This window comes from Caretta caretta, chromosome 4 (genome assembly GCF_965140235.1).
Source record: "Caretta caretta isolate rCarCar2 chromosome 4, rCarCar1.hap1, whole genome shotgun sequence".
In the NCBI taxonomy this organism is placed as follows: Eukaryota; Metazoa; Chordata; order Testudines; family Cheloniidae; genus Caretta; species Caretta caretta.
The window spans coordinates 82,902,968-82,928,162 of NC_134209.1; the positions used below are offsets into that span (position 1 = coordinate 82,902,968).

Genomic DNA, 25,195 nt, shown 5'->3' on the forward strand with positions numbered 1-25,195 from the left:
TTTCTGTGTCGGTCAAACAGTCACAATATTTGTGCCACTATAGTGAATCAGTTATGTGACTATAGGGATTCGGTAGCAGTGCTGCTATAGGCCACTCAGGTATCCCAGAGAGAGTATAGCCAGATCTGGTCAGACTATTCCCTTTGTCTTTTGCTGACTTTTGTTGATCTGGGGGACAACAGCTATCTCATAACCCCACTTCTCCCTGCTACCATTGGAAAAAGGAAATGTGGGAGAAGAGCTGAGGCAAATCCTCACTTTCACCCCAAATATTTGAATTGCTCTGATGTTGGCATTATGGTTATAAGTTTAGGTGAAGCATAAACAGCCAGATCAGATAGCAATCCTAAGCAGGAAAGGTCTTGTTTTCAAGCATTTGTCTTTAATAAAAAAAAATTGTCTAACCTAGATTTTTTTAAATCAAACATTGAAAACATAGTTTAGAATCAGTTATGCAGAATTAACCTGTTTCCTATGAGGAATAAGTATGGGTTTTTAAAATGGACCAAGTGCATCTATTTACTTTTATAATGTAACATTTCAAGATGTGAAAATGTAGGCCTAAAAAGTGATAAAATTATCAATGTAGAAATGATACTTTTACAAGGACCCTGGGTAATTTGTTTTTAAACAGCTACACATATTAGATGGGGAAAATTTTAAATCTATTTCTGATTCTTTTGTTTTCCAGAAGCTACATAGATTTACCCATATTCCTTCAGGGAAGTGCTTAGATCGCTCAGAGGTCTTACACCAAGTCTTTATCACTGAATGTGACTCCGGTAAAGCAACACAAAAATGGGAAATGAACAACATTCTTAGTGTATAGACAAAACAAACAAAAACCTGGCCTACTGAAACATTAATTTGTGCAGGACTGAAAATAACCTGAAAACTGCTGCAACTATTAACTTTGTACAGCTGCAAGCCTGAAATCTCCTAACTTGGCTGAAGGACATAGATGAACTGTGATATTACAATAACATTATCATCTGCAGTTAATGTTTACAAAACTGCTTTTACCTTAAACTTTGTAGATGTTTACATCTTTTTGTTTTAAGATGTTAGGGGTTTCATGTGCTCTTATCTGTGTTTTATAGGAACAAAGTTAAAGGCACTGTGGTCTTCTTTGGGATTTCACTCAGGGGTCTGAAGGCAGTTTTTTTACACACACTTGAAAAGGTTGGAGTAACCAGACTTTCACATAATGTGGTGATTATCAACCTGTTGTATCTTTTTATTTAATTTTACATCCTACCAAGCACTGCCACAGGTTACTAGCCAGAGTGGCCTTCTTTCACAATCATGCTGCTTTTTTGGAAAGGTAGATTTCAACATATTTAGTGCCTCTTTCATTTCTCTATATATTTTACACGAAAAACATTTGATGGACTGTATGGTATGGATATGTTGATATGTCATTGATAAGGATTAATTGTACCACCCATGTAATTACCTAAGATAAGTTTGTGTTGCCAATGTGACTTCTGTATTTACTACATATTGGTAAGGCAAATAAAGGTACAGACCACACCAGAAATGCTGTAGGGGGTCCCAAAAATATTGCAAAATGTCCCTTTTGAAGCTAGGTTCTGTAATTTCACTGGAAATATGCTGAGTAGCACCTGGATGCAGCTGGTATATTAGGCTTTGTCTACACTAGCGCTTTTGTTGGACCGGTGAGTGAAAAACCCCCACCCCAACTGACGTAAGTTTTACCAACATAAGCGCCAGTGTAGACAGTGCTGTCAGCGGGAGAGCGTCTCCCTCCAACATAGTTATAACTGCTCGTTGGGGGTGGTTTAATTAATGCTGCAGGGAGAGCGGCTACACAGGAGACGTTACAGCGGCGCAGCTACAGTGGTACAGCTGTGCCGCTGTAAGATCCAGAGTGTAGACGTAGTCTGAGACAGCACTAAAGCAATTAAACATTTATTTTATTTTCAGTATTAAAAAAAAGCCAAAAGAAACTGAACCTGAAAGCGTTCCGTGATATATCTGATGAAGAGAGCGCTCTGAATTACAGCTAAGAACTTACAAACACTAACTTCTTTGTTTTATCATGCCGTACAAACCTCTGATGTATTTTAAAGCTAAAGCTGCACAATGTATAAAATTAAGAATGGTCAAGGATTTTGTGACATTGTTAATATAAATTGAATTCACCTGGAGGTGAACTAAAACTTTAAGTTAAAAAAAAAAAATTCAAACTAATTAACATACAGGGGTAGACTTTAAAGGGGCACTATCAACTAGTTTTAGATCCAGACTCTGAGACTATTAAGAGTTGATGACATCATGAGTGCCTTGACTTACTAGGAGTTGAGCCCTTTGCACCTCACAGGATCAGACCTTGAAAGTATTTGTTTTAGAACCAAATTCTACCCTCAAATGCAGATTAGCATTGCGTGTAACTTCCATTTAAGTTAGTAAGGGTTATGTATCACAGCTTTATAAAGGTCAAATTCTGCCTTTAGATATCTATCTATGCATATTTTGGCAATGATTTGGGATCTCCTCTGGCTTCTTTAAACTTCTCAGCTGTCCTTTAAAAGGTCTGAAAAATAAAATTAGAAAATAAAGGAGGGAAAAACTGGAAAAAGGAGAATAAGAGTATAGGTAACTTTATTATTTGTGTGTGTGAAAACTGACTCCATTTTTTGTGTTGGGTAGATTAATCATGTTACTATGCATCAGTGAAAGAAAGGTGGCATATAAATCGTGAAGGTGTGTATTTTAAATGGGTATTTTGTGCAATTCATTAGAAGATACTGTATGTGCATATGAATCTGTATCTGAAACTGCAAACTACAAAACATGAAAACATCAGAAGCTGTTGCTGTAATGACTTTTCCTATTGTAGCCTGCTTGGGGAAATTTTTTTTCCCATATCTTGCTTTGTAAACTGATGATAATATCACTATGCATTTCTACACATTTTATAAATTTGATTTATGCAGATTTTGATACACTGTATGTTTCTGTAGAAATTGTATAAATCTTCAAAAGTTTTATTAGGGATAAATTTGGGAAGACGATGTGCATCTTAATGCTGGGTTGCTTGTTTTCTAGGTGAGGAAAATAAATCAAATATTTTAACTTGTGGGTTTGTTATACTTCTGCATATGAACTAATTCTTTAATATCATTGTAGGAACTTTTCCCCCAAATCTAAATTGATTCAGACAACTTTGAGTGCTATATACTTAAAAGTATTTAAAAGTAGAGGATTCTATTTTACTTTTATTCAGGTGCCCATTGTCACTGAAGTAAAGGCCAAGTCTTCTAGCTGCCTGTATGGCACAACTAGAGATTGTATTCCCCTATCCTGAGCTGATTGGACAAGAAATGAGGGATACCAATTTAAAAACTGCTGCTTTCAATGCTGCTGCCTCTCTTGGACCTCATCTTATTTTTTTAAAGGTAGAAGAATGTGAAGCTAACACCCTCACCGTCAGTCAGTCTGGCAAAGGACACAGAAACAGATCTGAAGGAGTTCGGACACCAACAGCGTTGTGTTCAAGCTTCCCCTCTTCCTAGGAAGCCTATGACACTTGTAGAATTACTGTACCAGCTGGGAGTAGGTTTCCTTGGGACTGAAAGCCTCTGACATCAAGTAGTTCCCTAAACCACCCTGCTTCAAGGCAGGCTTTTACATTTTACATATGGGGTGCCAAGAAAGTGTCAGAACTGGTGAGTTCCAGAATCAACCCACTGGTTCTTTTCCCCATTTACAGTCATATTCCTGCAACTGCTACCTACCTTTTCTACGCCATCCACCCCAACTTGGCTATCTTCAGAACCAAGAACAGCACCAGCTGCTCCTCTGAAAATATATCCAGGAGCCCTCATAATGTCAGTATGGGCCTGAAGTGTAAAGATGCTACACACAGCACCAGGTTAGTGAGCAACCCCCTTCAAGACAAAATGGCATGTGCAGCTGGATATGAAAATACAAAGGGATGCTTACAATAAGAGTTTTTTCTCCAAGTCTTTGCTATGTCAACCAGACTTTCAAACAACCTCCAATTTGGACCACTTACCCAACCCTGAACTCTGAGTACACAGCAGTTTGCAAGACAGTGTGATTAGGCATATGCTTTTTAACACACAACCAAAAATGAATAAATGCTGTCACCCTCCCCCCTGTAATTGATGGTTTGAATGGAATCTGGAAGAATAGTTAAGGCCTTATGATCATGGGTTGGGGAGGGACAGGACAGACTGGAGGCCACAGAACATTAATGCCCCGTGTGTGGGGAAGTATAAATCCAGCACAGCAGCAAAACGGAGTCTGCTAAAGGATTAGGACAGGAAACCAGAGTGAAGTGGATTTTTGAGGTTAGGAAAACCATGTTCCCTAGAATATTTTCCATTCCTATCAAGGTCTTCATGAGAGATGGGGCACTGCTTTTGTCATGTGGTCAATAGTAGGTAATTATAGGACTGAAAGGGACCTCAAGAGGTTCTCTAGTCCAGTCCCCTGCACTCATGGCAGGACTATTATCTAGACCATTCCTGACAGGTGTTTATCTAAGCTTAAAAATCTCCAATGATGGAGATTCCACAACCTCCCTAGGCAATTTATTCCAGTCCTTAACCACCCTGATAATTAAGAAGTTTTTCCTAATGTCCAGCCTAAACCTCCCTTGCTACAATTTAAGCTCATTGCTTCTTGTCCTATCCTCAGTGGTTAAGAACAGGTTTTCTCCCTTCTCTTTTAACAACCTTTTATGTACTTGACAACTGTTATGTCCCCTCTCAGTCTTCTCTTTTCCACACTAAACAAACCCAATTTTTTCAACCTTTCCTCAGTTTTCTAGCCCTTTAATCTTTTCGTTGCTCTGCTCTGGACTGTCCAATTTTTCCACATCTTTCCTGAAATGTGGCGCTCAGAATTGGACCCAATACTCTAGTTGAGGCCTAATCAGCATGAATTCTTGCTTACAACACTCCTGCTAATACATCCTAGAATGATGGTTGGTTGGTTGGTTTTTTTGCAACAGCGTTATGCTGTTGGCTCATATTTAGTTTGTGGTCCACTATGACCCCCAGATCCCTTTCCGCAGTACTCCTTCCTAGGCAGTCATTTCCCCTTTTGTATGTGTGCAACTGATTAAGTGGAGTACTTTGCATATGTCCTTATGGAATTTCATCCTATTCAGACCATTTCTCCAGTTTGTCCAGATCATTTTGAATTTTAATCCTATCCTCCAAAGCACTTGCAACCCCTCACAGCTTGATATTGTCCACAAACTTGGTAAGTGTACACTCTTTGCCAGGGGTAGGCCAACTTTTTGGCCTGAGGGCCACATCTGGGTATGGAAATTGTAGGGCAGGCATGAATACCTGGTGGGGGAGGGGGACTCTATGGGGTGTAGCATGGGGGGGGGTTAAGGAATGTTAGGGAGGTGGGGGACACATGGGGTGTGGGCCTCTAGGGGCAGTACCAGGGACTCCAAGGGGGCCATACCACTGGCTGTTTTCGAGGCTCTTGAGAGTAGAGCCGTAGGAGACACTGAGGGGATGGGACGTGCTGCAAGTGTATTCACAACTTTAAGGCTATGTCTTCACCACAAAAAGGTTTTTATCGTCTTTAAAAAAAAACAATTCTTTCGGCAGCAAAGACAGCCTTTGGAAACAAAATATTTACCAACCTCCATTCAGGGATTTTACTTTGCTAAAGCTGTTAACTTATAACTAGAAACAGAACAGGGAAGCCAGTTTCAAGCAAGCAATGATGTAAAATGTAATCAACTCACATGAGAAAAATCTGAATCCCAGTCCTTCCACTTACTAGCATCTCAGAAGTATCCAGAAGCACTATTTAGAATCAGGGCCCCATTATTATGATGTATTTAGATTAGGGCAGTCCTACCCCAAGAAGAGCTTACAAGTAAAGGAAGCTTAAAGTGTTAAATTATAAATACCTAAGTGTGTCCATTTATTGCTTTATGATCTTAAAGTATTTAGAAGATGCTCCAAGGCAGTAACAGCAGAAAACAATAATGTACATCATTTTATTACAAAATTGTTAAAAAAGTAATACAATGCAATATTCTACAAAATATAAGATCAGCTATTTTGCTACTTCCTATGTTTTACTCTGCTAAAAACATCAGACTATCAGTCACTGAATTTTAAAGAAACCATTAAATATGCAGAAACATTCCACAACATCCGTTTTTTGTTTTTAAGAACCTAACTGTAGCGGCCCTCAGCTACTACTTACATTAAAAAATATAGGTCTCCCTACAAAGAATCACATTACCTATACACAATTCTGTACAATTTTTTTTATACTGAAGCTAACAATGAGCTGCACTTGAGTTCACATTCTTAGCAAAATATTGGACTTCGAGCACAAATCTTTACAGCAGGACATCCATTTACTCTTCATCTTCATCCTCCTCCTCTTCGTCTTCCTCCTCCTCTTCATCCTCCTCATCTTCATCCTCTTCAGGTTCTGCCTTCTTCTTAGATCCTGTGGGCCTACCAGGACCTTTCTTTCCTGCATCACTCTTGCCCTTGGCACGGTATGCTGCAACATCCTGAAAGAGTGATGCCATTAAGTTTCAAGGAATGAATTACGTCCCTGTAAATCCCGAGACTAACGTTAATTTAACGTTTGTGTTATACTGAACTGTACAATATATGAATTAGATGCGTTAAGAGCAAGGGTCTCAACCTGGCACTTAAGACCCCCCCCAAGGAATCCCCAGATCAGATTTCAGGGGCTTATAGCCTTCCTGCTTTTTCTGTCTATTTTAAGATGCAATTTTGGTAAAGAGCAGACTGAGAACCCCTGCAATATCCAGTCTGAATATTTTTACATTTTTGTGTTTCCCTACACAGTAAGGCCTTATCTAAACCATTTCTAGAGAAACTGAATGTTCCTCCGTTTTCTGTCACAGTGTGTTGTCTATTCAGGATTGTGAGCTAGCGATGCTTTTTTCCCCTTCTGTCAAGCATAAAGCATGCCAGCAGTATTTCATTTATAACTGCTCGAACTCTGAACCACATATACATTCTTGGATGTTTTCATTGTACCTTTTCATATTTCTCCTTTAGTTTTGCTGCCTTCTGTTCAAATGGCTGTTTATCTTTGGCTGACTGCTCAGACCACATTTCACCTAGTTTTTTTGCAGTATCCCCAATAGACAAGCCAGGATGGTCACTTTTGATCTTTGGACGATGTTCAGAACAAAAGAGAAAGAACGCAGATCTGATCAGGGAGAAAGAAAGAAAGAAAAAGGTGTCACACTGACCAAAACTGAAAATACACTTTTCATTTCCGGATGAAGACACTTACGGGGGCCTTTTAGGAGCATTGGGATCCTTTTTCTTTCCCTTCTTCTCGCCTTTAGGAGGAATATAATTTTTCATCTCTCTGTCATAACGAGCTTTATCTCCTTTCGCCAGATCTTCAAACTTTGATTTTTCTTTTGCAGACATTGTCTGCAGACACATTGCAAAAAGAGGCGTTAGATCAGCTAAAAGGCCTGGTGACTCATTAACAGCTAACAGCAGCTGCACCCGAGGATCCTTTTCTTTCCCATAAACCCATGAAACAGGCTGACGAGGCGGTGGGGGAGGGGAGTCACGATTCCCAGACACGAGACCCCGCACCGTTCTCCACTGAGCTAGCAGGGAAGCCCCGCCCGCCCCGAGGTGCGGCCTGGCCGGTGGGCGGGCGCGGGCCCGGGCCCGGGCCCGGGCCCTCTCTCACCTTCCATCTCTCCGAGCACTTCCGGGAAAACTCAGCGAAGTTGACCGAGGAGTCCGGGTGCTTCTTCTTGTGCTCCTCGCGGCAGGTCTGCACGAAGTACGCGTACGAGGACATCTTGCCCCGCGGCTTGTTGGGGTCGCCTTTGCCCATGGCGGAAGCGGTCACGGGGCCCTTGGGAAGGAGACGCGGAGTGAGGGGAAAGGGACGGCGGCGCTTGCCGGGCGGGGCTGCGGCTGAGGCCACTCCCGCCGATCCCCTAGCGGCGGCTTCCCGCCTCACCATCCCCCGGGCCCGGCCCCTCCCTCTCCCGAGGAGCCAAGCGGCCTCCGGCTCTGAGTAAACTTCCACGGGGCGGGGCGGCCTCCCCGGGACCAACAGGCGCCTCCACCCCACCCCCACCAGCGGCCCCGCCGAAGCTACAAACCCCCCTCCCGAAATGCCACCGCCCCCCCACACCTCGCGCCCCAATCCGCGGGCGCGGCCCTGCCGACCTGGAGAGCCAAGAAGCCCCCCTAAAACCACCGCCCCCCGCGAGGGATCAAGCACCCAGTGCGCCCAGGAGCCGCCGCGCCGCACCCCACGGCTAGTCCCGTCCCGTCCCGACTCCCACTGGCACCGTCACCAGCACGGAGCGGTGCGGACGCTCCTCAGGGCAGGCTGCAGTTGTTGGGGCCTTGCCTGGTGCGGTGAGAGGCGGCGGCTGCGGGGTGTCGGGCTCTGGTGCTGGGATCTGCTCCGTCTGCCCCAGCCAAATGGTTTCTCTCCAACGCACTTACAGCCTCTTGTTTTCCACAGTCCTACCCGGCACAGCAACTTGACCCACAGCACCTTCGGGCCCGCCTACTGCGTCATTCGATTGGCTGACACACCCTTTCGAACCGCACACGGTCACGCCCCTAGGCTTGTGAGTACAATGGATTGGGTCCTAGCTCTCTTTACGTCATCCCAAGAGCAGCGCATAAGTTAGGTCGAGCCTCAGGGGTTCGTTGGCTTCTGTACTCGTTGGAACCGGTTAGGGAGAGGACGAGGGCGGGACTAAGATCGACGGCGCCGATTGGAGGTGAGCAACAGTTTAAAAAACCGCGGGGATGTCCACGATTGGCTGCAATGGAATACCCGAGCTGCGATTGGACAAAGCGGGGTGGAGTAGCGTGGTTTAAAAATACAAAGGGAGGGGGAGGGATATGAAGTGAGAAAAACAAGAGACGCCTGAAAAAGGTGCGGGTGGTGGACAGGATTGGCAGTCTGAAAAGAGAGATGGCTGTGGCTTGAGGAAAGGGGGAGGGCGGGCGGATTTATTAGTAAACTTCTTATTTACAGCCTACAGGCCGTTAAAAACAACGGGGTTTGTGGACACACACCACGCTCGCATGGGTAACATAGGCTGGCATTAGGGGGCTGCTGTCGGTCGTGAATGTGTGGAACCTGGAGCGGCTCCTGGGGACTATTACTCCCAGCAGGCCTTGCTCCGTCTCTAAGGCGGCAGCTCGGTGCAAGGTGGAGTAAAGCATGCTGGGAGTTGTAGGCCTCTATTGAGCGAATTTACTCAGCAGTTCGCTCCTGTGTTGAGGCGTCCGCGTCCCCTAGGAGGGTCGGGGATTTCTTTCCCAACCAAGCGTTGTTGAGGCTGAGAGGCGCGGGGAACAGGCTTGGTTTTTGTAAACTGGAAAGTCCAAGATCTCTGTGCCCTCCCCCCGATATTTTTCTCTGATTGGCTTTGCCGCCCCCCGCCCCGTGTTGAAGGAAAAGGGCTTTTCCCAGTGCCTGGCTACTGCTTTCCCGGCTCCCTTCTCCCCCCAGCGTTTCACACTACGCAGGGATCGATGGGGACAGATTTCAATGGCGGGTGTGTTTGGCCCTCCCTCGAGGGAGGGGAGATTTGAAGAGTGGCCGAGGGTTGGTGTGAGTAGGGGGTATAGCTGGACGGGAGGATTGGGGATGCAGGAAGAGCAGACTCAAGGGCTTGGTCGGGAGCGAGGAGCTGCAAGGCTGCTTGTCAAGCTTAGGCAGTTTGATTCGGGGTAAACTGCGGAGAACTGTGGAAACGGCTCATTGGAATGCACGCAGCAGACATCCACCCCCCCACACCCCCCCAGAGCGAGAGTGACTGTAAACACTGCCTTAAACAGCCGCTCCAAGAGCCCTCCTGCCTGCCCTCCTCCCCAGAGCGTGTGTGGGAGAGCTGGCAGCAGCAGGGCCAGAGGTGGGTTATGTTTTGCTGATCCAACGAACAACGTGTGGCAAATAGCAAAACCATGTTTTAACTTTCACTTCTACGCCGCCTCCTCAAACCATCACAACAAGTCCCCTTTCACTATCTTCATTGTTAAATGAAGCTGAAAGCGGGACGCGCTTAGCTTTGTTCTGTAGCACGGGTTAGCGTTTACAGCTCAGAGGGAGGGTGCAGTTCATGCTTTGGGGCAGGAGGAAGGTTAACGGCTATTGTTGGGTGGTGGGGATGTCTGATAACCGCACCTTCTTCCTGCTCCTACTTTCAAGGTGGTTGATTGGGGTTATAACGCCCAGGAGCTCTAGATCAGTAATTATGGCTTCCCAGACTTTCTGAATTGTATAGGTCTGGTCCATACAGTGAATCCCCCTCATCAGCTAGTCCTTAAAGGTAGCATGGGTGATGTTTGTGCGTGCTGCTTTCAAGCTTTGCTTTATGAAGTGTTTCCTTCTTACTGCGCTTTCCCAGCTCTTCTCCTGTGACAGCTGAACTTCTTCCTGTGGAATCAGAGCCTAGAACTTGTGTAGCTAGGAAGTTTTGACCTGCCTAGTTCCTCTCATTTGGAGCAAGCCTCTTTTCTTGGTAAGTGAGACAGTTTTTACAAACCCTTCCTTTAGGAATGTAGGACACTTTTTTACAATGCATATTTCAATGATGAATTTGCACTCTCACACTTTTTTTTTTTTTTTTTTTTTTAATCCTCATATAAACTATCAGTCTTCAGTCTATGATTGAAGAGGCTGGGAGGTTTCCCCTTTCATCTCTTGTACAAGGATAAAAGGAGCCAGTTTCAACAAAGAGTGGTCATCTGTTTTTTATGTTGTAGTTTTCCTGTAGAGAGAGCTGTAGTTAAAAGCCTAGAGACCGTATTCAGTAACAGTAAATCTGTCCTGTCTACAAACTGTTAACTTTTACAGTTAGTACTTATCAAAGCAACATGTTACACCGGGGAGTGAATTTGGCCCTCAGAGTTTAGGTGCTAAAACTTGTACATGCTTTTATTTCTTTCTGTTCTCCTCTCCTCTTCCTACTCTAGATCTATTTTTCTTTTGATATTATCTTAGTCTGTTTTGTTGTCACTAAGGCCTGGTCTACAATACAAAGTACAGTCGATGTAAGTTGCCTTGCATCAACCTAGGTGTGTGTGTGTGTGTGTACACTTAGACCTGGTACACCCTAAAGAGTTATGTCGATGTAAGGCAACTTACAATACAATATTTTCTCCTGCTGATGTAACTAGGTCAACATAGTGGCATTGCAGACGCTGCATTGCTTATGTTAATTTAACTGGCCTCCAGGAGCTGTCCCACAATTCCCATTATGACCGCTCAGATCACCATTTTGAACTCTGCTGCCCAAAGCAGTTATTCTGGTGCGGAACTGCTGATATGCTGCTTTTACAAGGAGCTGCATGCTATCCTCTGCAAATTTACTTCTTGCTATGATCTCAGAATGATATGCTCTCCCTTTTCCCCTGTGCTTTGCATTTTGCAACCCCTTCCCAAGACGCCCACAGTGGGATAGCTACCCATGGTGCACTGCTCTCTGTGCTAATATAAGCTGCTAATATGGACACACTCTGCTGATGCAAGGAGCATAGTGTGGACGTGGACAATCAACTTAGTTACTGTGGTGGCAGTATGATGACTTAAGTTGACTTAATTTTGTAGTGTAGAGATGTTCATAGATTTGTCTCCCACCAATGTAAGTGCCTTGTTATGGCAATGCAGTAACACCATGGTTGATGTACTGAGGTCAACACAGTGCATGTGTAGACACTACATTACCTATGCTACCCTAACAGTTCTCAAGCACCATTCCCACAATGCCCAGCGCTGACCGCTATGGGATCAAGGACACCAGAACATCACACTCCACCACTTATAAAACTGAATTTTTGAAATTCCTTTTCTTCATTGCCCAGCTTGGAGAACTATGTGTGTACACCATTGTTGTATGTAAATACCCAGCTGACCATGCTGGCTGTATGCTCCAGATGCTCCGGTCTGGAGTAAACAGGAGATATTGGATCTCCTGGGCCTATGGGGAGAAGAGGCTGTGAAGGCACAGCTATGGACCAGCCATAGAAATGTCGACATTTCCTGCATTCCCTGTATAATCTGCTTGTAGAAGGGGTATCGGTAGCAGTGCCGCATGAAAGCAAAGGAACTATAGCAGGCATACCAAAAGGCCAGGGAGGCCAACAGTCGATCTAGTGCTAAGCTGCAGACCTGCCGCTTTTAAAAAGAGCTGCATGCCATACTTTCTGGAGACCCACTGCCACCCTACAGATCTCCATGAATACCTCTGAGGCGCTCGAGAGACAGAACCCTGCTGTAAAGAGCGATGGTGAGGAGAATGAGGAAGATGCGAAATGCCTCTGGGGGTCCACCTGTGTTGCAATCCAGGACCTGTTTGAGACTCCACTGCCGTCCAGTCAGTCCTGGCAGTTGAGAAAGGGCAAGCCTGATGCAGGGGAAGAAACCCTGGGTCAAGCACATACATGTGTCCCCCATTACAGTGATGTACTGATGGCACTCACAACTTAGCAGGACACAGCTATCGACTTTTCATTAATTTACTTGTACAAGAAGAGGTAGCGGTACACCAAAACTCAACGTAGTATTCCAGAAGTGGTCTCACCAGTGTCAAATACAGGAGTAATATAACTGTTCATTCCCCTGTAGTTAGCTGGGGACCATGTGGAGCAGTTTACGTATACAAGGATGGCCCTTGAATCCTCCTGAGAGATCTTGATAAAACTTCCATGAAGGTACTCTGCAATCCTCTCCCAAAGGTTTCTAGGGATGGCAGCCCTATTTCTTCCTCTGCGGCAGGATACTTTTGCATGCAGTTTGGCAATAATTTTGACAGTCGCCATTGCAGTAAACAGGCTAGCAGCATATGGGCCATGGTGGCTCTGGGATGGCAGTAGCAGCTGTGCTCTCTCTGCCTTTGTCACCCTCAGGAGGGAGATACCAGCTAAAATCACCGGCTGTGGATAGTGCTGTATGCTCATAGTTTCATGCAAATGAGCAATTCCCTTGCCTGTGGCAGGACATATTTACCATGGATGGTGCTGTGCACAATCACTCCAAAGCACAAGTGTCAATAAGCATGTCTTGTTTAAAACTTATGGGGAGCAAGGGAAGAGAATTCTGACACTTAACTTTCACTTCCTGTTGTGGCCATACTGATAACGGTATCTCTCTGTGTTTTGTCTGTAGCTTGCCGCCATTGTGGGCTTAAGGGGTTCCCCCTCCATACCCACGCAACACCTGAGCCAGAGAAAGAAGAGGACTTGGGATGATGTGTTCAGCAAGATCCTGCAAGCCAGTGCTGCATTGTACCTTGAGAAGAGGGCCTAGAGTGTGAATATTTCAGTGTGTAAGAAGAAGAAAAGAGCAGACAGGAGAGAGTCCCAGCACAATAAGGAGAGGAAGATGCATGAGGACATAATGGGGCTTCTCTGGCAGCTATCACAGATGCTGCACACTCTGTTAAACCCATAGGTCGTCAAAGCATGCCATCACCTCTTTTTGTAGTTCCTGGAGAACTCAGTTTTACCACTTCCCTACATCCTCTCCCCATAACATTCTATGTGGCAGCGGGGGCCGCATCTTTATTCTTACCACTCCACACCAGGGGAGAGTAAGGACAATCACAGCTTCACATACCATGACCTTGAGAGCCACGGTTGCTGTATGTGTAACCAAAATGGATATGAATGTTCTTTCCCCCTTGTTAAGTTCTGTCCATTAATTTATTAAGTTTTTAATGTATTTGCTCTTAAATTTAACTGATTTTTTTGCACTAGTTTTGTTAAATAAAACTATACTTTGGGGGGCGGGAATTCCTTTATTAATTCCCACTATGTGCTGCAGAAGTCTAACAGTACTGAAAGCATTCACTCACTTGTTACTCTACAGTGTGACACAACTCATAGGATCAGTGACAAACGCACTGCAATAATTATGTAAAACAAACACCGCAAAATCAATAGGTGCAGTGATAGTAGTATATTCAGAGATGTACACCAGGCACCACACGATTCCAAACAGGTCCCAAAACTGCAAGGCCAAGTGGAGCACAGTCCACTACAGCACATTACTGTAGTTCACCGATAAAGTGCTTTCTCAAGGCCTCCCTCAGCAGCATTGAACTGCATTGAACTCTTCTAATGGCTCTTGGGTCGGGCTACTCTCACTCAACAGCCAGCCGCTCTACTTCTGCCACCATGGTAACTTTTGCCTCATAGATATTATGTAGAACATGGGAGGCAGTTATAACCATTGGTATATTTTTCTCACAGAGTCCAGGCATGTGAGTAAACAACTTTCAATCTATCAAAAGCATATTCAGTTGTCATTCTGCACCTGCCAAGCCAGAAGTTGACTCTTTCCTTGGTGCTGTCAAGCTGACCAGGGTATGGCTTCATGAGCCAGGTAGCAAAGGGCAGGCTGGGTTCCTTAGATCACTATTGGCATTATTGCCAATGGTAACTGGGTTGGAAAAGTCCCTGCTTTAAGCTTTCTGAACAGTCCTGTGTTCTTAAAGATACATGCATCATGTTCCTTTTCTAACCAGCCTCTGTCGATGTTGATGAAGCATTCCCAGTGATCCACCAATGCTTTCATAACTGTAGAGTAGCCCTTCCTGTTGAAGTACTCTGGGGTAAGGTGGGCTGGTGCCAAAATACAGATATGCATTACCATCTATCACTCCACCACATTTCGGGAATCCCATTGCTGGAAATCCATCCAGTACGTTCTGCACATTGCTGAGTGTCACAGCCTTGCAGAGCAAGAGACAATTATTAGCCTTACATGCTTGAATGACAGTGAGCTGTAGCTCACAAAAGCTTATGCTCAAATAAATTTGTTAGTCTCTAAGGTGCCACAAGTCTTCCTTTTCTTTTTGTGGATACAGACTAACACGGCTGCTACTCTGAAACCTGTCATTATGCAAGGCACTGAATTTAGCTGTGTGGCGTGGAAATCTATCAACTTCATGAAAAAACTCGTACAGATATAGACCAACATCATCATCCTTTCCAAATGCAAACAGATGGACATCATACCAAAAGGACTGAAGGTAAAAAAGCCATTACAATCTACATACCACACAGCCTATGCTGACAACTTGTACCACACACTCAAAGAAACTGCGGAACCACCTGATCAACATCCTATCCAGCAAACAGGGAAAGATTAAGAATGGGCTCTCAAAACTGGATACTCTCATAAAAAACCAACCTTCCACACAAACTTCCTCGTGGCTGGACTTTACAAAAACTAGACAAGCCATTTACAACACACACTTTGCTTCTCTACAAAAGAAAAAGGACACTAAACTATCTAAACTAATACATGCCACAAGGGGCCACAACAGTGGTTCCCTTAACCCACCCAGCAATATTGTTAATCTATCCAACTATGCTCTTAGTCCGGCAGAAGAATCTGTCCTATCTCGGGGCCTCTCCTTCTGCAGACCCCTTCACCCCCACAAACATGATATACTTCTGTGGTGACCTAGAATCCTATTTTCGACGTCTCCGACTCAAGGAATATTTCCAGTGCACCTCTGAACAACATACTAACCCACAGAGACCTTCCTACCAAGACTTCTACATAGAGTGCTTTTGCTGAGGTGCACAGGCTGAAATTGTGGAAAGGCAGCATCACTTGCCCCATAACCTCAGCCGTGCAGAACACAATGCCATCCACAGCCTCAGAAACAACTCTGACATCATAATCAAAAAGGCTGACAAAGGAGGTGCTGTTATCATCATGAATAGGTCGGAATATGAACAAGAGGCTGCTAGGCAGCTCTCCAGCACCACTTTCTACAAGCCATTACCCTCTGATCCCACTGAGGGTTACCAAAAGAAACTACAGCATTTGCTCAAGAAACTCCCTGAAAAAGCACAAGAACAAATCCGCACAGACACACCCCTGGAACCCCAACCTGGGGTATTCTATCTGCTACCCAAGATCCATAAACCTGGAAATCCTGGGCGCCCCATCATCTCAGGCATTGGCACTCTGACAGCAGGATTGTCTGGCTATGTAGACTCACTCCTCAGGCCCTACGCTACCAGCACTCCCAGCTATCTTTGAGACACCACTGACTTCCTGAGGAAACTACAATCCACCGGTGACCTTCCTGAAAACACCATCCTAGCCACTATGGATGTAGAAGCCCTCTACACCAACATTCCACACAAAGATGGACTACAAGCCTTCAGGAACAGTATCCCCGATAATATCACGGCAAACCTGGTGGCTGAACTTTGTGACTTTGTCCTCACCCATAACTATTTCACATTTGGGGACAATGTATACCTTCAAATCAGTGGCACTGCTATGGGTACCCGCATGTGTTATATCAATAAAATAAAAACCAGCAGGATCTTATTAAAGGGGAAAAGGCAAAATGCCACATTTATTGTGAATACAGAAAGAATCATAGTAAGCAGTTAATTATAGCTATAACATTCCATTCAATTTCATATTTAGTCACACATTCATTCATACACACACACACACAGGTTCTGCAAGGTTGTCATAGTTACCAGCCTTAGAGTTGCTCATGTCAAGTCACTGACCAGGTGGCCTGGACATGAGGAGGGAGCAGGGCCTTGTCAGATGCTCATCTGATGCTCCTGGAAGTTGGTTTGAAGAATCAGACCCCAAAGTTCTCATTTTCTAGAGTCCATTTTTATAGGAATTTTTTCCTATGCCAGTCTGTGGCTTCATCATGCTGTTGCTGAATCAGTCAGCAGATGGTACATTCTTGATGGCTCCGTGCTGCCAGATGTTATCTTGTTCTTTGGTTCTCCCATTCTTGAGGCTGTTGGGTGGATTCCAGTCTGCCCTCCGGGGGTCCTCTGGTTATTTCCACTTGACGCCTTCTTTAGCCGATGGACACTGGATTCTTAGGCTGGCACCTCCCTGATCATTCAGTTATTATCCACACCAAGCATCCATCCACATACATCCTCTATCTCTATTTTAATCACAATTGTTAACAAAGCGAGATGAATACAACAAAAGGGCGGGGAGTCTCTGGGTGCTGTTTCTGTTGTTACAGAGTATTGCTTTGAGTCTTTCTCTGTGTGAGGAGTAGTTGTTACAAAGAATTGCTTTGAGAACAGACTCTGTCTTAGAATGTACTAACACAATTAGCAGCTTGCAAGTTTCACATAGAGAGGGAGAGAAACAGTACCAAAAACCAAGAGACCTCTTAATTAGTAATACCCTGGAATTTAAACTCATTTGTGATTTTAATACAGAAGTTCTTTAATGTGATCCGACACATGGCCCCATAGTATGCCAACATTTTTATGGCTGACTTAGAACAACACTTCCTCAGCTCTCGTCCCCTAATGCCCTACTCTACTTGCGCTATATTGATGACATCTTCATCATTTGGACCCATGGAAAAGAAACCCTTGAGGAATTCCACCATGATTTCAACAATTTCCATCCCACCATCAACCTCAGCCTGGACCAGTCCACACAAGAGATCCACTTCCTGGACACTACGGTGCTAATAAGCGATGGTCACATAAACACCACCCTATACCGGAAACCTACTGACCTCTATGCCTACCTACATGCCTCCAGCTTTCATCCAGACCACACCACACGATCCATTGTCTACAGCCAAGCTCTACAATACAACCACATTTGCTCCAACCCCTCGGACAGAGACAAACACCTACAAGAGCTCTATCAAGCATTCTTACAACTACAGTACCCACCTGCTGAAGTGAAGAAACAGATTGTCAGAGCCAGAAGAGTACCCAGAAGTTACCTACTACAGGACAGGTCCAACAGAGAAAATAACAGAACTCCACTAGCCATCACCTTCAGCCCCCAACTAAAACCCCTCCAACGCATCATCAAGGATCTACAACCTATCCTGAAGGACGACCCATCACTCTCACAGATCTTGGGAGACAGGCCAGTCCTTGCTTACAGACAGCCCCCCAACCTGAAGCAAATACTCACCAGCAGCCACACACCACACAACAGAACCACTAACCCAGGAACCTATCCTTGCAACAAAGCCTGTTGCCAACTGTGTCCACATATCTATTCAGGGGACACCATCATAGGACCTAATCACATCAACTACACTATCAGAGGCTCGTTCACCTGCACATCTACCAATGTGATGTATGCCATCATGTGCCAGCAATGCCCCTCTGCCATGTACATTGGCCAAACTGGACAGTCTTTACGTAAAAGAATAAATGGACACAAATCAGATGTCAAGAATTATAACATTCAAAAACCTGTCGGAGAACGCTTCAATCTCTTCGGTCACTCGATTACAGACCTAAAACTGGCAATTCTTCAACAAAAAAACTTCCAAAACAGACTCCAACGAGAGACTGCTGAATTGGAATTAATCTGCAAACTGGATACAATTAACTTAGGCTTGAATAAAGACTGGGAGTGGATGGGTCATTACACAAAGTAAAACTATTTCCCCATGTTTATTCCTCCCACCCCCACCCCCCGCTGTTCCTCAGACGTTCTTGTCAACTGCTGGAAATGGCCCACCTTGATTATCACTACAAAAGGTGTCCATTCCCCCCGCCGCCACCCCCCTCCCCCGCTCTCCTGCTGGTAATAGCTCACCTTACCTGATCACTCTGGTTACAGTGTGTATGGTAACACCCATTGTTTCATGTTCTCTGTGTATATAAATCTCCCCACTGTATTTTCCACTGAATGCATCCAATGAAGTGAGCTGTAGCTCACGAAAGCTTATGCTCAAATAAATTTGTTAGTCTCTAAGGTGCCACAAGTCCTCCTTTTCTTTTAATGGCTCCTACTGTGGATTTTCCAATTCCAAAATGATTTCCCACTGTCTGGTAACAATCCAGCTTTGCAAGTTTCCACAGTGCAATGGCCACCTGTTTCTTCGCTTTCGGTGCAGCATTTTGGTGTCCCTGTGCTGGCTTGGTTGAACTCGATCCACAGACCAAGGAATGTGGCCTTTTATGTCCAGAAGATCTGTAGCCACTGCTCATAGTCCCAAATCTGCATTACAATGCAATCCCACTAGTCAGTGTTCATTTCTCAGGCCCAGAAGTGGCACTCCACCAGCTACAGTTGCTCCATGAATGTCCCCAACAGCCTTGAATTGGTTTTTGTTATGTCCCTCCACAATCTGTCCTTCATGAAACTGTCATGTTCCCTACTGATTTGGCTTGTTTTACAGCTCTGCAAATACTGGATGATTGTGTATCCTGTGCTTGCAAGGCTCATGGCAATAGTGCAGAGCTGGACAGGTTTCATGCTTCTGTCTGAGATGGTGGACAGCAAAGAGGGTCACGTAGGTTCATGGGATTTTTTTTTTAAATGGTGCAAAAATTATGGGATATGGCTGATGATACAGGATGGAGAAAGTTACACACTGAGAACTTGACTCCTTCCTCCCTGTTACCTGTGCATGACTTGTTTCTCCCCACTATGAATTGCCAAAACTTCCCAAAAGACAGTGCACTGGACGATGGCGAGTTGTACACTGGGATACCTACCCAGAGTGCTTTCCCTGTGCATTGACACAAACACTTCTGGTGACCAGGTGCAACACCAACACAAGGAACCAAGTGTGCCTATGCTATACAAGCAATATGCTAACTGCAGAGGCATAACTTGCAGTGGCCAAAGTTTGTCATGTAGACATGGCTTTAAAGCATTTTATAGACTAGGAAAAAAGATTTTTTTTTCAATTGAGTTTGCACAATCAAGCTATCTTAGCTAAATTGAAAATGCAGCTTACCACCAATGTAGACAGTTTAACACCTTTAGCTCAATTTTAGCAGGTTAAGTTATAACAGGCAAGTTCCTAGGTGATAACTCAACATGGACAAGATCTTAAACTGTTTACAGTGCAGTTTTCAGTTGAGTTAAGCTACCTTGACGTTTTTTCATAGCCTAGACAAGGCCTGCTGTCAGTGGCAAATGGTACGTGTATAATATGGGCCGGTGTTCTACAAGTTTTCACACAGAGATCATTCAATGTACCTCAGTCCTGATTTCCCACAACCCTCCTCTTCATTCCTGCCCAGACATTTGCAAGCACACAAAAGACATATCCGTCAAGGAGTATGCTGCCTAGTCCCTCAACTTCACTTTGGCCCTATACCAAGGGCTTGTCTACACAGAGACATTTACTGGCAGATCTATATGGTGAACTCCCCACATGGACACTTTTTCAGGATTCAGAGTGCTTTTTTTAAGTTTAGTTTGAGATACTTCCAAACAGATGTAAGTTGAACTGAAAAAAGGGACCCTAGATCCCAACAGTGTCCACAGAGAGAGTTATACTGGCTTATTATTATTTGGATTACCATAGCACCTAGGAGCACTAATCATGGATCCAGTCCCCATTATGTGAGGTGCTGTACAAACACAAAACAAAAAGACAGTCCCTGTCCTAATTACCATCTCAGTAGTTCTTCTAATAAGCTTCCCAGCAGAGACAAGTCCTAAAAGAGACACCAGTAGTCCAAATCTTCTGTGTTACCTAACCTCCATGGCTGTGCCTATTCATAATGTTGGTACACTTATTCAGTTTACTGTTTTTAAGTCTAAATTGTGGATATTTTATAGTTTCCTAAGGTAGGCTTATTATTATAAACCATTTCCTTCTGACTAGCAAATCAATGTTCTGACTTCACTAGTGATGTAAGGAGCACTTCATTTATTTTGTTAGGAGTGTTTTCTTAATCCTTATGCATTTTTAAAAGTTTATTTTACCTTGCTTTGCTGTTATTATTTATACATATTTATTATTTGTAAAGCACAATTATCTTGTTTGGGAATCTGATTAGGTGATGAAATTAGACTTTTTCTTTCTGATGAAAAGAAAAGGAGTACTTGTGGCACCTTAGAGACTAACAAATTTGTTAGTCTCTAAAGTGCCACAAGTACTCCTTTTCTTTTTGCAGATACAGACTAACAAGGCTGCTACTCTGAAATCTTTCTGGTGAAACATTCCTATATGACAGTTTCCCTAAGGATGTTTTCTTCTTTGAGTAGTGTCCCTACGGGTGCTCTACTGTAGGTGTATCTGCATCCCTGGGCTGCTGATTGGAGAACTTTGGCAGCAGTGTCCATTGGGCCCGCACATGTGATGTCTCGCCTCGTGCTGTGCCATGAGGTTAGTCAGCGCGCGCAAGCTAACCATCGTCAGTTTCTTCTCAACCGCCCCTCGCTAGAGACGGAGCCTTTAGATGTCTGGTCGCAGATCATCAATAATAATATAACCGGCGGTACATCTCCTATAAGACTGTTACCTGTTTCACTAGAAGGATCATGAGCATTGCAGGTCTCACATCCAGGCCACTCAAATTATGACTTTGGAGGGGAACATTCTGCTCAGTTTACACCAATGTCAGTGTGGAGTAACACCACTGAAATCAAGTTTTACTTTGATGTAACTGAAAGCAGAATTTGGCTTATAAGAGTTGGCTCCCTATATCAGTGTTTCTCAACTGGCAGATTGTTGACCCCAAGGGAGGTTACAAAAGGCAATCAAGGTGGTCATGAGGTGTTGAAAAATTCATTACAATCTAAAGCAAAGAAATAGTCCCTCCCCCACACCCTGCCCACCCTTACCCTTCAAGGTCAAATATTCTTTGTTGTCTTCTCGAAACACACACACAAATACTTTATGTAGGCTTATCATTGTTAGCGTTGATACTTTTGTTTTACTTTTAATTTTATAGTAAATGTAAGGCAAGGCATGAAAATTTTTGACTTTGAATAAGGGATTGTGAACCTGGAAAGGTTCACTATCATAGTTACAATTTCAACCAGGGTTCATTACATGCTTTTTTTTTTTACCCCTGCTCTAATAAAGAACAGAACAAAAACTTTAATCTTTTTATTATTATTACTGTTGGGATGGAGTAGAATTTTGTTTTGCATAAGCGTCAAGTAATTTCATTAGGTGGTTTAGAAATTACAGTTGGTTACAAATTTGCCTCTTTGCAATTCAGAACAATATTTTTCCAGTCCCTTCTAACTTCAAAATAGAAAAGTTTACACACTTAAATTTCTTTGTGGATGGCTATATTATATTCTTGTGCATCAGACAGCATACAAACCCAAACGTTATAGTCACTAACGTCCACTATATCCTCCAACATAACATGGAAACCAGTACTGAAAACTTTCTGTGCCTGACTAGTGATGCTGAAAACTTTCCATGGCAGTGTGGATGCTAAACATTTTCAATATGAGCATTCTTGTGTGGAAAATGTTCTGCTTCAAAACTGTAGTGTGTAAATCTTTCCTTGCCAGCATGCTAGGACAAAGGAAACATTTTCTGAGTGTGTTTGACTCCTACAAAATTGGACTTTACCGAACATTCCACTAAACTGTCACTATCTTCCCTTTCCTCTATGCAGCCACTCCTCTCTCCAGAGGAAACCACAAAAAAGAAATTTTGTGTTCTGATCCATATTCCCTCCCAGGGATCCAGTCCTTGCTTTTCCTAAAGCTAAATTATAGAACTTAGAAGCTCCATAGTGCTCTTCTCCTATGCAGTCCTTCTAGCATCAGTGTCTGTCAGTCCATGCTCAGCTTGCAAGCAACACATGGACTACATCAGTTGAGGGTATGTAGACCCCAGAACTTCACACTTACTTTTTATTGTAGAGCATAGGAGGATCAGGCACAATTAAGCTCATGAAGTTATTGTTTAAATTGTATGGCTCCCTAGTTCCATGCCTCTCCCCCAGTCCCTAATCCACACCACAATGAAACATTTTCTTTCTTTTTTTTTTGGCTAATTTTGATTAATCTTCATAAAATATAAATTAAGAAAAAAAAACTGTGGCGTACAGGGAATATTGAGGAGAGGGGAGGGCATAGAACAAGGGAACCTACCTGAGCTGCAGAGCTGGAGAACTGGTCTAAAGAAAAGTGCACAGTGGGCCAGAAAACAATGGTTCTAGATTGAAGTTATATATAATCTGTTTTCCAAGATTACTTTTCAAGCCCTATTGTCCATATGAGTTCATCTAATCAATTTCCCAATTCCCCCTCCCTCATTCCATGGCAAAACATTGCTCTTGATCAGTACTGATACTGTTTTAAAAGTGGGGAAAAACAGGGAAATTCACACAAAAAATCCTGGTAACATAGATTTAAGATTGCTCTAGTGAATTTTCTTATAAGCATAATCACTAAAAAATGACAAAATCACCAGTTAAGGCCACAATAGAATCCAGACCAACCTCAGCTCACATCAATAATCATACAAACATCCTGAATACTCATGCCTGACCTTAACTCTGACCTCAAAATTATTTATGTACAAATATCACAGTATAGGGTGAAATGCTGGCCCTGTTAAAGTCAATGGGAGTTTTGGCATTTACTTCAATGGGGCCAGCATATTACACATAGACTTTACAATTATATGTTTACTTCTGGGGAATTTTTCTTAATGTAGCTGTAGTTGGAGTTAAGGTTATGCATTTGATTGTGATTAATTCAATGTGTATTCCAGTTCAGTGGTTGGTTATATGTTACAGTTGAAAAATGTTGCCTTAACTTAATTTTTGTTGATTGCATTGAAAGGAAATGCACTTGAGCAACTTTAACTCTAACAACAATTTTTGTGTAGTAGAAGATTAAAACTCAAAATATGGAAGGCATTGAAAGATGTCTCTCACTATTTCAGAGATCACCTGTAGCAGGGTGCTGCTGCAAACACACCTAATCAGCCCATACCATGCCAGCCTCAATCAAGGGAGATAGACTGGGGCTGGTTGAAAAGCCATATGTCTGCCTGGTGATTGCCAACACCTGCCAGCCTGATAGGCAGAAGCTACAAAGGCTGGGAAGGAGGCAGAGTGAGAGAAAGAGAAATATAATCAGTCAGTCAGGGAGGAAGAAGCCCTCTAGCTGGTTACTGACCCAGCCTGTGGTAGGTGAGAAACCTGTAAGGATTGTATATAGTTGGATAGTGGTGGTGGGAAAATGCTTAAAGAATAATGGACACAGGTGTTGCACAGAGCTGAAATCTTCCTGGATTTATTTGGGAGGGCAACTGGGCTCTGAATAAGAGGGGCTAGCTGTGCACCCTGTGATATCCCCTTATTAGACTATGACTTAAAAATCCTACAACAAAAAGGAAGCAATTATATATAATTTGAACCTATTCCATACCCATATCTATGATATTAATTATGTTTGGGATGTTGTCATTTTTAAAAAACAGCTATCTTAACAGTTGATGAACTGAATTTAAAAAAACTGAATAATTTGCTGTACCTTTGAGATTGTAAGTATGTACTTTCTCTGTATCTGAGTTTGATAAAAATTAGGTAATATAGTACAGTTGCTCAAATTTTAAAAACTCCTAATTTTGAAAAAAAAAAGTCAAAACTTTTGAAGGAAAGAGGTAAAAAACATTGTGAAAACTATTCCATTTTTGACCCACTCTATATAACAGGAATATCTCTCTATTTTTAATGTATTATTCTGAACAAACAATGTTCTCCCTTACAAAATCTCATGCTTATTGCACATGCTATGCAAAGCCTGCATAACCAGTTAAGCAGCTCTTATTGTTGCTCTATCTTAAAACAGAGGTATACTTGTCCTACTAGAAGTTCTAAAGTTCCGTGAGTTGTTTTGACTTTGCTGTGTACCAAATATCTGAAATAAAGACAACCTACAGTAGACGCTGTTAAGGACAGCTGCAGAGCAGAGTGAAACTGAAGTGGTCATATGATAGGAAATGAATACAACAAATCTATATTTGTTCTAACACAGATAATATTAGGAACACCAGCTGTTCTTGGTCACAATGATTGTTCTACCTATATTTAACTGAACTTTTTCAAATTCCATTCAACAAGAAAATAGCAGTTTTGCTGGTTACACTATGTTTACAATTTTTCTTCTGATTTGTCTCTGTTGGGTCTGATTCTCATTTATTCTAATGAGAATCAGGGTCTTTATTATTATTCTAATACCAAGAGGGAGGCAAGGAGACTCTAGTCACAGTCCCAGCCCTTGTGTAGCTTGAGCACCTGGACAGACTAGTACTAGTGTGCAGTATTGCCAAACCCAAGTGTTCAAAAAATCATACGGCACCACCACTCCAAATCATGATTGGCTTACAAATGATGAAATGTTAAAAAGGGGCAGAGGGAAGATATGGCTCAGGGTGGCTCTGTGGAAACAATTTTGTTCT

At 43.3% G+C, this 25,195-nt stretch overlaps 2 protein-coding genes and 1 long non-coding RNA gene across 4 annotated transcripts in view; 2 read left to right on the top strand and 1 right to left on the bottom strand.

The window, feature by feature from the left end:
- Positions 1 to 3,099, top strand: part of GALNT7 (polypeptide N-acetylgalactosaminyltransferase 7) — a 114,169-nt gene extending 111,070 nt beyond the window's left edge. For both annotated transcript variants that reach the window (XM_048847728.2, XM_048847727.2), the window contains exon 12: positions 692 to 3,099. In XM_048847728.2, the coding sequence (XP_048703685.1) occupies positions 692 to 829 (138 nt within the window). In that variant the 3' untranslated portion in view covers positions 830 to 3,099. The remainder of the gene's footprint in view (positions 1 to 691) is intronic.
- A 2,906-nt stretch (positions 3,100 to 6,005) lies between these two features.
- Positions 6,006 to 8,566, bottom strand: HMGB2 (high mobility group box 2). The gene is made up of 5 exons (XM_048847730.2): positions 8,407 to 8,566; positions 7,729 to 7,899; positions 7,312 to 7,457; positions 7,050 to 7,224; positions 6,006 to 6,550 (listed from the first exon to the last, which is right to left on the bottom strand). Exons 2-5 carry the CDS (start codon positions 7,876 to 7,878, stop codon positions 6,389 to 6,391), a joined length of 633 nt encoding a protein of 210 aa, XP_048703687.1. The 5' UTR covers positions 7,879 to 7,899; positions 8,407 to 8,566; the 3' UTR covers positions 6,006 to 6,388.
- On the top strand, positions 8,539 to 16,379 carry LOC125635707 (uncharacterized). The gene is made up of 3 exons (XR_007356345.2): positions 8,539 to 8,788; positions 10,427 to 10,540; positions 13,186 to 16,379. It is a non-coding gene; the product is annotated as an uncharacterized LOC125635707 (long non-coding RNA).
- The last annotated feature ends 8,816 nt before the right edge of the window (positions 16,380 to 25,195 follow it).